The sequence below is a fragment of the Bufo gargarizans genome, chromosome 3 (genome assembly GCF_014858855.1).
Source record: "Bufo gargarizans isolate SCDJY-AF-19 chromosome 3, ASM1485885v1, whole genome shotgun sequence".
NCBI classification, from domain to species: Eukaryota; Metazoa; Chordata; class Amphibia; order Anura; family Bufonidae; genus Bufo; species Bufo gargarizans.
This window is the reverse complement of record NC_058082.1, coordinates 475,674,178-475,690,557: the sequence shown is the minus strand read 5'-3', so window position 1 is coordinate 475,690,557 and position 16,380 is coordinate 475,674,178. Positions and strand designations below refer to the sequence as shown.

At 47.1% G+C, this 16,380-nt stretch overlaps 1 protein-coding gene across 1 annotated transcript; it reads left to right on the top strand.

Moving 5' to 3' along the window:
• Positions 1–50: 50 nt before the first annotated feature.
• TAX1BP3 (Tax1 binding protein 3) lies at positions 51–14,585 on the top strand. Its single transcript, XM_044286776.1, has 4 exons — positions 51–189; positions 10,661–10,780; positions 12,405–12,482; positions 12,559–14,585. The coding sequence occupies exons 1-4, from the start codon at positions 151–153 to the stop codon at positions 12,694–12,696; spliced, it is 375 nt and encodes a 124-aa protein (XP_044142711.1). The 5' UTR covers positions 51–150; the 3' UTR covers positions 12,697–14,585.
• Positions 14,586–16,380: the final 1,795 nt, after the last annotated feature.

Sequence of the window (16,380 nt, the reverse complement as noted above, 5' to 3'; positions counted from 1 at the left end):
GCACGTGACTTTTTATTATGAGGTGGGCGCGGCTATTCAGATAAGGGTGGGTCAGTTAGTTAATATTCATGAGCTGGGCGTGTGCGAGGCCCGGGTAGCTTTGTCCAGTTGCGGGTGGTGTCGTCGGCGAGTTGTGAGATAGTCGCAAAGATGTCGTATATTCCGGGACAGCCGGTCACCGCCGTTGTGGTGAGTTCCACTTTTCTGCTATGTTCACACTTGTGCATTTTCGTTCCCATATGGAGCAGTAGTGTCCTGTAACAAGTTGCGAGCTCCCAGCCAGGGTCGGTCTGCAGCCATCGCCCCAGCTCCAGGGCTAAGTGTTTTTTTTTTTTTTTTTTTTTTTATAGATGGCCGGCAGACATGATGTCATAAGTATCGGTGACGTCACGGGTGCCTATAATGATCCACTAATGTGAATGTAATTTTTTATTTTTTTGAATTCTTTCGTAAATCGTGATTGAGTCGCTGCGCCGTTTGACTGGTCACTAGAGGACATGTAGCAGAGCTGAGCTGAGGTCATGTGACTCCTTATTGTCATACTTTGTCGTGGTCAGGGGTGCACCACCAATGAGGCCAGGTGAGGCGATCGCCAGGACTAGGCAAGAGGGGGGCAGCGGAAGCGCCATGGGCAATGAGCGCTTTCATTGTGGCAAAGGGGTTAGGTTAAGAAATTGGCATGGGAAGGGGGGCGCTGTTTCAGCTTTCACCTCAGGCAGCAGAAAGGCTAGGTGCACCCCTGGTCGGGAGACAATTTACAGAGAAAAAAGGTCTATAAAATTCTGAATCTAGAAGCGCAGCCGTCCAGTTCGGAAGATCGGAGAGATTTGTGCCAGATTTATTGAAAGGCGCACACCTCTTAATAAATTTGGTACATTTGAAAAGTTCAAATTTTGCGAGTGCCGGGGCCAGCGCCCAGCTGGAGGCAGAAAACATGTCAAACTTGTATGAAAGCCTGCTCCACCGACGAAACCGCTAAAATCACTCCGCGTTTATGGCCCAAAGCCTTTCATACGTTACCCGCCAAAAGTTAGGGCTATACTGTGGTGATGGGTGTAGCAGTGCAGCCATAGAAATGGGTGGCAGCACAAGGCATTGGGGGCCGAGCCATGCCCACCTGCAGCTGCCAACGGCTGCACAGTTTTACTGCAAATTTGTGCTTTTGTTTGGGGGGCACGTGGCTTGGGCTTCGTTCACATCAGCGTTGAGCCTTTCTGTTCTCCTGCTCCGTTATAAATGAAAGGTGGAATCTGATTGGTTGCTGTGGGCAATGAGCCAGTTCTACTTTACACCAGTTTTGATAAATCTCCTCTTTTCTTTTAGAAGACTGGGAAGCATTTTGTGTGATGCCCGGGGGGAATACTGCAGCTTTGTATTGCAGGGGGTGTTACCTTTATGTTGTCAGATGCGATATTTTGGATGATAAACCTTTTGATTTTGCTATATAGTTTTGCAACAGCTGGAGGGCCGCAGGTTGAGCATGCCTGCTCTAGATGGACTTCTTCCCTAGATCCTTGCGGCTCAGGAGTCTCCTTGAATCTCTAGATCGTGCATCTCCTGCCTCTTTGTTCAGATCTTCCATGACCGGAGGCTATAGTCCTCTCCCTGCTTCCAGTCTTCTCCTGTGCTTCTACCCCACTCTGGAATGCTCTCCCTCAGGCTCTTGCACTCATTTCCCGTTTCGTTCACCAAAGTCCTATTTCTTTTTCCAGCATTTGTCATTTTGCGTTCTACTTTTCCCGGTTCCCATGATTGCACACCGCCCTGGAGTAGGTTGGTGCTATATGGAGGATATCATTTTGCATTCAATAGAATCTTGTGTATAATTGGGAGTAAAGGCTCTGTTCACATTTGCGTTCAAAGCCTTCAGGTGACTGGAGGAATAGCACTGCGTGCGATTTTCCTGTCAAAGCGCCGGACCCCACGATGCAGCCCTGGCGGGCCCTGTTCAACGTTTGGGCGGTGATGCCAGTAGTATGGCTGTGACCACTTAGGCCCTTGGTTGGCTGCAGAGGTCACATGTAGCCAGAGGCAGGTTATCGTTGGCAGACTGTAAACGAAGATCGCCAGGGGACTGACTTAGGCCTCGTGAACATGGCCATTGCTCGGCCGGTCTGTGCATTGGGGACAGCAATTTGCGGTCCGCAATGCACGGGCAACATCCATGCGGCTGCTGCAGACGGATGCATACCCATTAAACTTGACTGGGTCCGTGATCCGTCGGCACCGCAAAAAAAGTTATATTTTCTTCCGGTGTGGAAGTGCTCTATAGTGCTCCTGTGCCTCCGTCCCGCGCCTTCCTGATTGCGAACCCATTCAAGTGTGCATGAGGCCTTAGAGAGTGATGTCTCTTTGTTTTTGTCTTTTTATAACATTTGTGGCTTTTTTCCTAACATTTGGGCATGAGGTTAACTTGGGGACCCCCCCCCCCAGTTAACCCCTTAGATTATTCTAAGCGCCTGTCATAAATGGTCCCTACTATGTAAAAAAATTCACACAGGACCATTTTGCACTTGCAGTTTTTACACCGTCCTGGCCACTGCGGAGGGGGGCATAGCAGAGGCAGATGAAGTGTGCAGAAGATATCTCAGAGGCGGCTGATAGCCGAGGTGTGTGTGACGTCCCCATCACAGCCGCATTCCTGAGCGTCGCCGTCAGTTCCTGCCTGAGTCATCCCAGACTTTGACAGTGTTAGAACATTTGTGATATTTTCCTGCCTCTCCCAACATTTGCTCCCCGTCCTTCTGTAAAGTATGGCTGCTTGTAAATACAGTACGTGTCAAGCGTGATTCATCGCGCAGAAGCGGCCGTCAGCCATGATGGACTTCAGGGGACTATATTCCGCAGCGCTTTACAGACATTAGCATCAAACTGTTCCCAATGGGGCTCATAATCTAACGACCCTATCAGTATGTCTTTGGAGTGTGGGAGGAAACCCCCGCAAACACAGGGAGAACATACAAACTCCATGCAGATGTTGTCCTTGGTCGGATTCAAACCCAGGACCCCAGCGCTGCACAGCACCAGTGCTAACCACTGAGCCACCGCATCAGACATTCTTTCCACTTAGATTACAGCACCGGCAAAGTGTATGATTACACAAATCTCCCGTTTTGAAATCTGCAGTATGTCAATTGCTGCTGTTTTGTTTTTTTGGGGGGAGAATTTCACCCTTTTAGTGGAAGGGTGAGATCTGGGGAATATCCTACATAAAATCTGCAGTGAAAAACGTACAAAAAACGCAATAAATAGTGCAGATTTATGTGTGTGTGTTGCCGCCCCTGTGCCTTTCGCAATTAACAGAACGGACGGCCCTTTATAGAAATGCCTATTATAAGGTCATGACTTTTGCGGGGCCATGGAACTGAGCAACGGATGCGGACAGCACACTTTGTGCTATCCGCATCTTTTGCGGCCCTATTGAAGTGAATGGGTCCGCACCCGAGCCGCAAAAAATGCGTCTCTGATGCGGAACCAAACCACGGTCGTGTGACTGAGCCCTAACTTGCACTGTGTGCAGCCACCCTTAGGCCACCTGCACAGAAGGACATGTGAACGCACATAAGAGACGCGCAAATTTCCATGCAGATTTATGTGCAGTTTTGCCGCAGATCGCATTCTTCCATTGAAATGGACAGCTGAAATCTGCAGCTAAAACCGCAAACCTAATTGACATGCTGCGGATTTTGAAACAATCCAGAAAGTAGACATGAGAGTTGTGTAATCTCGCACACTGTGCTGGTACTGTAATATGCTGCATAGGAATCCGCACGGAAATAACTTGCGCAATCCGCAATGTCTGCAGCCATGAGCAATAGGGATTGTCAGGATCTGTTCAGAGAAAAACGGATGGTTTCGCACAAAACTTCGGTCAGTTTTTTCTGCGATTGCGTTCAGTGCTTCCATCTTGTATCCGGATTGCATGTGTGAAGAATAACAATCTACAATAAGCTGCCATTTTTCCTGAACGCAGAAATGATCAGTGATAAAGAACGCTCATGTGTACCGATTAGGGCTGCAACGATTAATCGATGTAATCGATTATATTCGATAACTGGATTCGTTGTCGACGAATCCAGTTATCGAATAATCGCCGATTCGTTGCTATTCGGGCGGGCGGGCGGTCGCTGCATCTTTATTTTACCTTTTTACAATGACGCTCCCGCTCCTGTAACAGCCAGGCAGAGCGGACGGCGGCGTAACGTCACTCACTCACGTGACACGCCTGCTCCGCCTCCTTCATTCATGAAGTGGGCGGAGCAGGCGCGTCACGTGATTGAGTGACGTTACGCCGCCGTCCGCTCTGCCTGGCTGTTACAGGAGCGGGAGCGTCATTGTAAAAAGGTAAAATAAAGATGCAAGCGCCGGGGCTGTTAGGGGGAAGGGGGGTCTGTGTATAGCACTGCTATGGGGAGGGGGGAGGATCTGTCTATAGCACTGCTATGGGGAGGAGGGGGGTCTGTGTATGGCACTGCTATGGGAAGGGGGGTCTGTGCACTGTTATGCCCATAACAGTGCACATATCCCCCTCTCCATAACTACGCCGTCCACAGATCCCCCATAATAGTGTCGTCCACAGATCCCCCATAATAGTGTCGTCCACAGATCCCCCATAATAGTGTCGTCCACAGATCCCCCATAATAGTGTCGTCCACAGATCCCCCATAATAGTGTCGTCCACAGATCCCCCATAATAGTGTCGTCCACAGATCCCCCATAAGTGTCGTCCACAATTTGTTTTAATATGGCCTTTGAACATAATTTTTCAAGTAAGATCATATAAACCTCTGTTTTGTAATTTTGTCGTTTTTCCCGATTAATCGTAGAAATTAATCGGCAACTAATCGATTATTCAAATAATCGTTAGCTGCAGCCCTAGTACCGATACATTGATATCAGTGGGTCAGGATTCCGTCCAGATGCCATGTGTTCGCTTCATGTGTCGCCTCCGGATGGAAAACTCGCTCGTGTTAAAGAGCCCTTAAGGAGTATTCGCCTGACAATTGCAGCTGTACTGTGTGGCGGTAAGCTGCCAGCGTAGAGCGGTGCTGCAGAGGTCAGGCTCCACTTTGGCAGACATTGCGGATTACATGCGGTTTTTCTGTCAGGATACCCGTGCAGAATGCTACTTTTTAATACATGGTCTGAGCAGGCAAGACATCAAGAAAAGAGTGGTCCTCCAGAGGGAGCTCTCTAGAACAAGGGTCCTCGTCTATTACATTTACGTTGGATTTACCTGCTTCCTGACACCGGCTTCCCGCTCCTTCTCCTCCTGGACTGCGATGCTCCGCTGGGCTTCCTCGCTGTAAACATCCGGTTTGACAGTGCCGCAGCGATGTCCGGCTTCCCTTACGTCATGACAAATGCTCACATAACGCAAGGGGATACAGTCTCCACCCCGGCCAGTGATTGGCTGCACCAGTGTCAAACCAGACGTTTAAGGCTATGTCTACACGACAACATTATTGTCGCGCGACAGATAGGGCACAACTACACTGCAACATTTGTAGCGCAACATTTTGTTGCACTAATTTCGCGCGACAATTTTTATAATGGCAGTCTATGGTGTTGCACTGCAACATGCAACTTACTGCGACGCAACAGTCGCAGAAAAATCTATCTCGAATGGATTTTCAGCGACTGTTGCGTCGCAGTCACAGCATGTTGCAGTGCGACACCATAGACTGCCATTATAAAAATTGTCGCGCGAAATTAGTGTAACAAAATGTTGCGCTACAAATGTCGTCGTGTAGACGTAGCCTAAAGTGAGGAAGCCCAGACGAGCATCACATGCCTAAAGGAGAAGGCGCGGGGAGCCGGCGCCAAGAAGCAGATAACTCCCCTTTTCTTTAGAGGTTTGGCCGGGGGGGTTGCCAAAATTCCCCTCCATTTTTGCACAACCCATTTAAAGAAGCACTCCCGCAAAAATTATTATTCTCTGGCCCATTGGAAAAGTAAGTGTTGTAAACTGTGTGGTTCTGAGGAGCAGAAGGGAGGTTATAACCGGTAAGAAGATTACCTTCACTATAGTTTACATCATCTACCTTTCCAGGCCAGAGAATAAAAATATTTGTTGGAGTGCTTCTTTAAAGGGGTTTTCTGGGCTAACCTTAGTTGCGTTGCCAGTGGCTTCAGTTACTAGCTGATCAACGGGGGAGTCGGACCCCCACCGACCTGACGTCCGTGACCAATCCTGTAGCCTGGAGAACCCCTTTTAATAAATCTTCATAATATATCCTGTTTTATAGCTGCCATTTAACCCTCTCAGCCCTGCTACTATAGGAGGAGTCCCAGCTTTTCAGAAGAAGCTGACCTCTCGGTGATGTTTTTCTCATTGCCGGTGGTTACCTCAGCAGATATGTCACAGATACATAGATCTGAGCTTATCTGTGGTATCCAAGGGCAAGGCAAACAAACATGTACCTGCCTTCACTTCTCTGAGGTGGGGCTCGAGGGAATGTTTCCATTTGATTTTACAATAAATGGAACATTTGCTGTTTGGGGTTTATTCAGTGGCTTCTGTTGTAACAATGGCTGTGAAGGTCCTAGTCTAGGCCAGGGGTAGGCAACCTCCAGCACTCCAACTGTTGTGTAACTACAACTCCCAGCATGTATACTTGCTCTTTTCTTTTAAGAACTCACATGGAAATGAATGGAGCATGCTGGGAATTGTAGTTTCACAACAGCTGGAGTGCCGGAGGTTGCTGATTCCTGGTCTAGGCAGTCGATTTGTCAACTACAGCAATGTTCCCCAACCTGTTGCTCTCCAGCCATTGCAAAACGACAACTCCCATCATGCCCTGATAGCCGCAGGCTGGTGACCCACAGGTTTGAGCTCACTGGACTAGAATATTATGTCAGAAGTGACAGCATGTGCTCTTCATATGTTTCCTGAATCGGTAATTCTTCTATTGACTTAGGATCAGCGCGTAATAAAAGCGACTTTAACATCGTTTTTTTTTTTTTGTTTTTTTTTTTAGATCAGTCATAGGATCTCAATAGCGATGGAAAACGCTTCAGTTTGTCCCCATTCACTGTCAATGGGGACAAAACTGAAATGAACGTAAGGGAGTGCCCCAGAATGTATTCTGTTCCGTTGTGTTCCCATGACACACACACAAAAGCGCTTCAGTGAGATAGTGATCAAGACTGATCCCGTCATAAAACACAATGTAATTCAATAGTGACGGATCCTTTTTTTCGTACACAAAAAAAAACAACTATTTGGCGCCCATTGACTTGCAATGGATTTAGTGACGGATGCGTCTTGTTCATTTGGGATATAACACAACTGGATCCGTTCTGAACGGATGCAGGCGGTTGTGTTATATACCGTATGCGTTTTTGCTGAACCCATGACGGGTCCAGCAAAAAACAGATGTGAAAGTAGCCTAATATGCCAAGAACTCGCATCACATAGTAAAAGAGGGGGGCTTTAGGGTACGGCCACACGTAGCAGCTTTTTGACACATTTCTGCAGTGGAAATTCTGGTGTGGAATTTGCTGCACATTTATGCTGTGTATACATTGCAAAGGGTGTTAATTTTTTTGTGTGCGGATGGGATGGTAATGTAAGGGTGGCTGCAGATTTGGTTGGAGAAAATCCACATGAAATCTGAACCAAAAACACATAAATCTGCACTTTTTGCATTTTTGGTGTGTTTTAGGACTGGGCGATATGGCCTAAAATCTATATCGTGATATAATTTGAAGCATGTGTGATATAACGATATATCGCTATATATATATATAATATATTCTGTATGTATACAAATTACATGGCCATCATCATCCATGTCCCCCAGCCAGCGCCATCAGCCCCATGCCATTGCCACCATTATCATGTCCCACAGCCAGCGCCATCCACCCCCCGGTAGATTCGGGCCCCTGCTACTTACCTTTCCTGCACGGCTGGCTGATGGAGTCCGCAGGAGACGGGCCGTATCTTCTGCAAAGTGTACATGAGATCTGTCTCATACAGTTTGCTGGTACTGTGCTATGCTGCGTAATCCGCACCGTGTGTAGCCAACCCAAAGCAGGAAAACTGCAGCATTTTCAATAGCAAGCAGCAAAGTGCATGAGAACAAATCTCATCCAAACGCTTCCACGACCAAATCCACACCTGACATGCAGAGCAGATTTTAATTCCACTGCATATCGCTTTATGTTGCAGATTTTGCAGTGCTGCTTTCTCTTCAAACAGCTGACTGCCGGGGGGTCGAACCCCTGCCGATCTGATATTGATGACCTATCCTGGGGATAGGTCATCAATATAAAAATAAAAAAGCGGACAACCCCTTAAGGCTCCATTCACACGTCCGTGGTGTGTTACAGACCCGCAAATTGCAGATCCGCAACACACCTGGCTGGCACCCCTATAGAAATGCCTATTCTTGTCCGCAGCTGCAGACAAGAATAGGACATGTTCTATCTTTTGTGGAGCTGCGGACCGGAAGATCGGGGCCGCGCTCCGCAGATGCGGACAGCACACTGTGTGCTGTCCGCATCCATTCCGTCCCTTCAGAGAATGAATGGGTCCGCACCTGTTCCGCAAAATTGCGGAACGGATGCGGACGTGTGAATGGAGCCTAAGGCTGGGTTCACACCTGAGCGTTTTACAGCGCGTTCCTACGCGCTGTAAAACGCTCAACAGGCAAGAACCAATGATTCCCTATGGGAATGGTTCACACCTGAGAGTTTTACAGCGCGTACGATCGCGCTGTAAAACGCCCGACGCCCCAAGAAGAACATGAGCTTCTTTGGGGTGGCGTCTTGTCGCGCGTTCCCGTACATAGACTTCAGCGGGAACGCGCGACAATGGGTGTTCGCTTGTCTCTGTATGTGCGATTGCAAACGCCCGTACAATCACGCATACAGAGTGCTCCATCGCGAACGCTCAGGTGTGAACCCAGCCTAAAGGTATGTTCACACAGGCTGGATATCCTGCAGATTTTCTAGGTGGATAATCTGCAGTGTATTACAGTAGCAGCAAAGTAGATATTACCAAATGTCATCCAAACCGCGGATTCTGCACAGAAATTGACCCATAAAATGGATTTTAAACCCTCAGCATGCCCGACTATGTGATCAGCGAGTCCTAAGCTTCATTTAGATGCTGTGAGGAGCAGCGGATTGTCAGGAAGTCATTTCCATGCAGCGGTCACCTCCACAGTATGAGGACGAGCGATGGCTGCTGCTATTGCTCCTTCCCATAGAAAGTTACTGCAGAAGGCTTATCAAAAGCTGTGTAAAGTAGAACTGGCTTAGTTGCCCATAGCAACCAATCAGATTCCACCTTTCATGTTCCAAAGCAGCTCTGAAAAATGTAAGATGGGATCTGATTGGTTGCTATGGGCAGCTAAGCCAGTTATCCTTTAGGCTACTTTTACACCAGCGATTTTGCTGGCTCCTTAATGGATCAGCAAAAAACGCTTCTGTCATAATAATATAACCGTCTGCGTCCGTTCTGAACGCATCCAGTTGTATTATCTCTAAATTAGCCAAGCCGGATCCATTACTAAAACTATTGTAAGTCAATGGGGGATGGATCCGCTTGCAGCGTTATTCTGTCCGCGATGGGGACGCAACCAAATGGAACGGAATACATTCTGGTGCACTCTGTCCTATGACGGATCTCAATATCGGAAAGCGCAGATGTGAAGGTAGCCTTACACAGGTTTTGATAGATTTCCCCCATTGTTCCTGGAGAGCAGATCACTGTACACACAGCACGATCTGCCGCCTGGGAACAACCATTGAGGTGTGGCACCCCTCATCATTTTACACGTTTCGCTCGTTCGCTGGATGATGTGCGACACCTTTACACAAGCCGTATATAGGCAACAAGCATTCGTAGGACTAAGGGCTCATGCACACAGCCGTAGACGGTTTTTGCAGTCCGCAAATTGCAGATCCAAAAAACACTGATACTGACCAAGAGCCTGCGGCCATTAATTTATTTTTATTTTATTTTTTTCACTCCTTCACATATGTCGATTTTGCGGACAAGTATAGGAAATTAATGTTTTATGTTATGTTTACGATCTGCAAGAAATGCTGAAAGGATGCAGACCAAAACCACGGTCGTGTGCATGAGCCCTAAAGACTATGGTCAATCATCAGAATGAAGGGGCAGCAGTGTCTGGTTCCGCAGCTCAGCTCTTTTCGAGCCCTATTGTTCTGTTATCAGAGTCTGGAAGATGTTTTACGTGAATCTGTAGAGATAAACCAGATTACTGAATGTGTATCGCAAGCACTGAGCACATATAATCTACAGTTACATTTTGGGCCAGTTCTCCTAGCACAGCCTCTATGATATATATATATATAATCATGATGACAACTTATTCATGCAGGTTTTTTTTGGCTTTTGATGTCAGTGGATAAAACGGACACAATGCGGTTTGTGAACAAGGCCTGATTGAAGGCTTTAGCTATCCCTTCTTCGTAGACATGAAATCAGTTTTCTGTCTCGCACTTGTCACCAGGAGCCCTTCTCTGTATGGTCTTCCCATTCCCAGTGCATAATACTTTAGGCAAAGGGCTTGGTCAGGTCCCAGTGCAGACCCAGCATTGTGTGCACCATCGATATCCTGTATCTGGAGACGCCGTCTATATACAGTGCACTGATTGTGTTTTTTCTCTTCTGTTCCTTTTAAAGCAAAGAGTTGAAATCCACAAGCTGCGTCACGGAGACAACCTGATCCTAGGGTTCAGTATCGGAGGTGGCATCGATCAAGACTCCAGCCAGAACCCCTTTTCGGAGGACAAGACAGATAAGGTTGACATGCATCCTTTACCGTCCTTTGTATTTAATGGGGTTGGCCCATCTCAGACATTGGTGACGTATATCGCTAAGATATGCCAACCAATGTCTGATAGGTGCAGGTCCCTGCACCTATCTCTAGAACAGAGTCTGCAGACTAAATAAGAGTGGACCGCACATGCATGGCAATCCTTCATTCATTTCTACAGGACTGATGAAAAAAGCAGAGTGCTGGCTCAACGTTTTCCGTCAGCTTCTTAGAAGTAAATGGAATGGTGGCCACCCTTGCGCAGTTCGTGTCTCATTAATTTCTATGGGACTTCTGATGTGTGCTGCTCGGCTATTTTCTGCACTCCCGTAGAAATGATTGGAGGGAGGCCACGCATGCTCGGTCCGCTCTCCTCCTGTTTACGGGCTCCATTCTAGAAATAGGTGTGAGTCTCAGAGGTGGGACTTGCACCTTTCAGACATTGGTGTCATATCCTAGCAATACGCTCCCACTGTATGAGATGGGACAACCCCTTTAACGTCTTTTGACAGGTTTTAGTTTGAAGGTGGTGATTGCAGCAACCCATTTACATGGGCAGATTATCAGTACAATTATTGGGAATGGCCTTTTATATAAAACACTTCTTTCGGATAATTGCACCCCATATGGCATGCTGTGGTTTTTAACAAATGCTTCCGGCCCAGAAAGCACATTTACCTAAAGGGAGTCTGTCACTTGGAAATTCAATATTAGACCAGGAGCAATGCCTTGTAGGACTAGCTCAGCTGAATCTAATGATGCCTATCACTTTTTTGGGGTTCCCTAAAATCTCATTCAGACATATTATTATTCCCTGTTTCAGCTGCGTAGTTAGAAGCATTTCTCTCAGAAGCAGGGGGTGTCTCCCTTCTGCCAGTACTGTATACAGCGACCTCACTTCCCACTATGTTTGTTTTCTTCTAGGGAGCTTCTAGAAAGCTGAAAAGGGGGATAAATCACACTTGCAGAAAAGTAGGCAGCTCCTGTGATCAGAAGCAGTTCTTTTTAAATCGGGCTCACAATCTCAGCTAGCTCTGACATGCCCCCACTTCCTCTCAGCCTCTGTGTCTAGGGAACGATCTTGGCTGACAACAGGCAGTGGACTGCAGATTTTTTTTAAATGAAGTGATTGATTTAGAAACTTGCTAGTTACACCACGCTTTATGAAGTGAAATTAAATCGTGTGAAGTAAAGTGATTCTTTAAAGTAATTCATCCCCTGAAAAGTCCTCCCAAATGCCTGAGCCCCTCACACACAATGTACTTACCTCGCTCCCTGGCACCCACATCGCTTCTGAAGCCCGTATGGCCGCCGTTGCTTCTCCCTGTGCACGGATGCCGACCCCCGACAACAAATATTTTAATCCGCACATGTGGAGAAGCAGCGGCGGTCGTGCGGGCTTATAAAGTGGTGCAGGTGCCGGGGAGCAAAGCAAGTACATTGTGTGTAAAGGGTCCCAGGCACATGGGGGGCATTTCAGGGGTCGGATAACCTCTTTAAGCATAACTTGTGGCTGGAATGCTAATATACTGCAGTCGCAAACCAAAATGAAACGGATCTGATTTGACTATTTAGCATATGAAACCATTGGTTATCTGATTTGAATTTCAGGGCATCTACGTCACACGAGTGACTGAGGGAGGACCTGCAGAGGTGGCTGGACTTCAGATGGGAGACAAAATCATGCAGGTAAATAAGCCCACAGTCGGGTGTGTCCTCACCATTTATGTTTCTGTTGGATTCACCATATTCCTGTCTCCTCCAGGTGAATGGGTGGGACATGACCATGGTCACACATGATCAAGCCAGAAAACGTCTCACTAAGAAAAATGAGGAAGTAGTCCGACTTCTAGTGACCAGGCAATCCCTCCAGGAGGCCGTCAGGCAGTCTATGAGGCAGTAAAAATCGCACTGCTGCCCGGATCTCGTCATCTTCTAGTACACAGGTTGAACTAAAGACCATCTTCCGTGCATGTGTTGTGGCTGGTCTCCATATCTCAGCCGCAGCACGTGCATTTAGCACACGCCACCATTTCCAACATACATCACTGTATATTGCTAGCAGGGGTGTCCTATAATCGCCATTACTATATAGGGTACTCTTAGGGTTACAAAGAACAGGCATTCTCCAGTGAGAAGCGAGAACTGGACCCTAGCTGCTGGTCCACGCTTGGTCTCACTTTAGCGACATGTTTCAATTGAAAATGCTTTTAGATATAAGCTATTGACTTTATTTTACGCCACTTTATACTCACATCGAGGTGGTGCATTTCCCTTTAATAAGATTCTGCGCAGTAAAATGCTTCCCCTATGAGAACTGATATTTTACATTGGCTGACGACAAAGACCAGTAGCTTGCACTTTTATTAAGTACATTCCATTGTGTTCATATGTTTTATAGTGGATCTGAAATGTCTGTTGTAGTAAATACTGGAAATAACAATTCTGAGGCATCTTTTCTTTGAACTCTGCATTGTGCTGTTCCTCTATTTATCCTCCTGGAAATGTATGACTAAAATGGGAACTGAGTGTTCTCTCTACACAGTTGGGCACTGTCCCTTAAAGGAGTTATCCAAAGCAATATAACAGACCTCCCAGAGTGGCCGACCCGCGGTGGTGATCATGCTTACCTGGTCCCTTACGTCACCTGTGACAGAAGAAGAACAGGTATTCGCTGCGGCCGGCGATTGGCTGCAGCGGTCATGTGCCCCCTGTCAACTGGATGTCGTTTTTAGTGCAGCCAGGAGATGAAAAGCCAGCGGTGGAGCGATGGAGACTGAACCCAGTGGCAGCAACCAGGTAAGTATGATGATCACCACGTCAGGGTTGGCCACTCTGGGAGGCCTTTATTAGTAGGCTTGGATAGCGCTTTAAAGTACTGACATTGGAGAGATACTCTATTGACAACGGGAATGGTAGCCAGTTGTCAGCATACATTTCCAGGATGAACAACCGAGGAACAGCCCAACGCATGGTTCAAGGAAAAGGTGCGCTAACATTGTAATTTCATGGGGGCATGCGAGTATTTACTAAAATGGAACTGACAGGTCGTTAAAATGGTTTCCCGCCTTTCAGAGATTGATGACCCCACTGATCAGCTGTTGGCGGCAGCCCCTGGAAGCAGAAAGCTCAGTCCAGCGCGCAGTGGCTGTGCTGGCGAGCCGAGCTGCTGAAAATAGCTGATTGTGGGGGTGCAGTGTGTTAGACCTCCACCGATCCGGAGCATAGGTCATCTGTATCTAAACGGGTGGAAAACCCCCTTTTAATGCTTCTTTTACTAATTCTGACACCATAAGGTGGTTTGGGGAAAAAAACACCACTATAGTTCTTTTTGACCCAAAGCCAGAAATGGATCCAGCAAGGAGAAATGGGTCTATAGTTTCCATTTAACCTCCCACTATCCATCTTGCTTATTATTTTATTAACTGGAGGATACAAGATGGACCCGGACAGCAATGGCAGGGACGGTTGTTGCTTCTGCTAAATGTTAACCAGTATTCCCAGCATGTACATCATCACAGGGACTGTCTACAGCGATACATGAACCAAAGACTAACACCAATCCTATTGTGCCGATTGTAGGTCACGGCTCTGCCCGTTGGTCCACATTTGATGTAGATTTACAGATTTGCAGTATGTCTAACTTCAGGAACTGTTCGGGGCTCCTCAATAAAGGGGATCTTTTTTTATTAATCTGTATCGGGATTCACACGGCCATATTTGAGATCTGTTTAATTTTTATTTTATTTTTTGCCATAAGGAAGGGGTCATTATAAAAAAAGGACATTCTTGTGTGAAAGCTTTTCCTAATATACTGTAGACTTAAGATACAACCTTGTGAATGTACCCTATAGGCCAGCATGGTAAAGGAGAATATAACTTAATAACCAGGGTCCATTAGACTAGGCATCAGACGCTGAACCTGTGGCTGAGGGGGGCGGATGTGTGCGCAGCGTCCAGGATAAGGTGCGAACATGGCGATCAATGGAGGTGGCTACGTAGACCATCACTGCCTCAGATTCAGCAGTCTTTCTTTGATTGCTTCAGATATCAAGTTAAGAAATCTTAGGACCCATGTACATAGCACAGTTATAGACATGTAAGGCTACTTTCACACTCACATTTTGGCTTTCCGTTCAGGGCTCTCACAAGCGGTCCAAAACGGATCAGTTTACGGTCTGAATGGAAAAGGATCTGCTCAGAATGCATCAGTTCCGCCTCCATTCCGCTTTGGAGACGGACACCAAAACGCTGCTTGCAGCGTTTTGGTGTCCGTCTGATGAAACTGAGCCAAACGGATCCGTCCTGGCACACAATGCAAGTCAATGGGGACGGATCAGTTTTCACTGACACAATAGAAAACTGATCCGTCCTCCATTGACTTTCAGTGGTCAAGACGGATCAGTCTTGGCTATGTTACAGATGATACAAACGGTTCCGCACAAAACCTTGATGCCGACTGAAATTTGCACCCACACAGGTCGAAAAAGTTGCTGATGCAGGACTGGAGTCTGTTAAAAAAAAAAGCCTCTTCAAGTCAGCGTTGTTTGCCTGTGCCCATTTTTATACAGGACTCCCATACACTATTCATAATGAAGTGTGAGGGAGTCCTAATATGGGAGAAAGAATCCAGTGTTTCAGTTGATTAAAATCAGCTTTTTTTAATTTATTTTTAATTTTTTTATATCCATTAAAACATGTTACACTCATGGCCCATTGTTGGTTGTGTAAATCCGCTTACGCATTTTGAACAGTTTGGTTCTTGCTCACAGCAGATTTACACGTGCAACAGTTTGTACACGTACAGGGGGGAATCTATCATTTACTGGCGTAAAAAAAAAAAGAAGATGCAAACCCCTGTGACTCTTCTCTGCTGCCCTCGCTACTGAGAAGAGGGCATGGTGAGGAAGGAGGTGGGGTAAGCACATTTATCACCTAGAAGACTGAGAGCTTCAGAAGCCATAAGCTGCCGCAGATTTCAGTTTCTGAACACCGCCTCCTCCGGCAGCGCAGGGGATATCAAGACCGGCGCAGCACATGCCCCCTTCTAGTATGGATTTAAAATAAATAAGAAGATATTAGTCTACTCAAGTGATGGATTCTTCCTCTTGGATTAACTGCAGCCAGCCATGTAAGCGCTTTATTCTGGCGTGACTTTGAGTCGTATGACTCCATATGGGAGCCGAACCTGTGCTCTTACACAGCAGCCGCTCAGTCACTGTCCCAGGAGGTGGATTAGGCAGGTTAAGCTCTATGCGTTCAGCGCTGCTAGTAGCAAAATGCAGTTTTGGCTACTAGTATTGCAGACCTGTAGCTTTAATATGTGGCCTAGGCCTCCTGCACACGAACATGTGCGCCCCGTGGCCATGCTGCGGCCCGCAAAATGCAGGCCGCAACGCACGAACACCGCCCGTGGGGCAGCCACAGCGGATCGTGGACCCATTCACTTTAATGGGTTTGCGATCCGGCCGTTCCGCAAAAAGATAGGACATGTTCTATCTTTTTGTGGAACGGAAGTACGGGACGAAACCCCACGGAAACACTCTGTAGTGCTTCCGTTCTGCATCTCCGGATTTGCGGACCCACT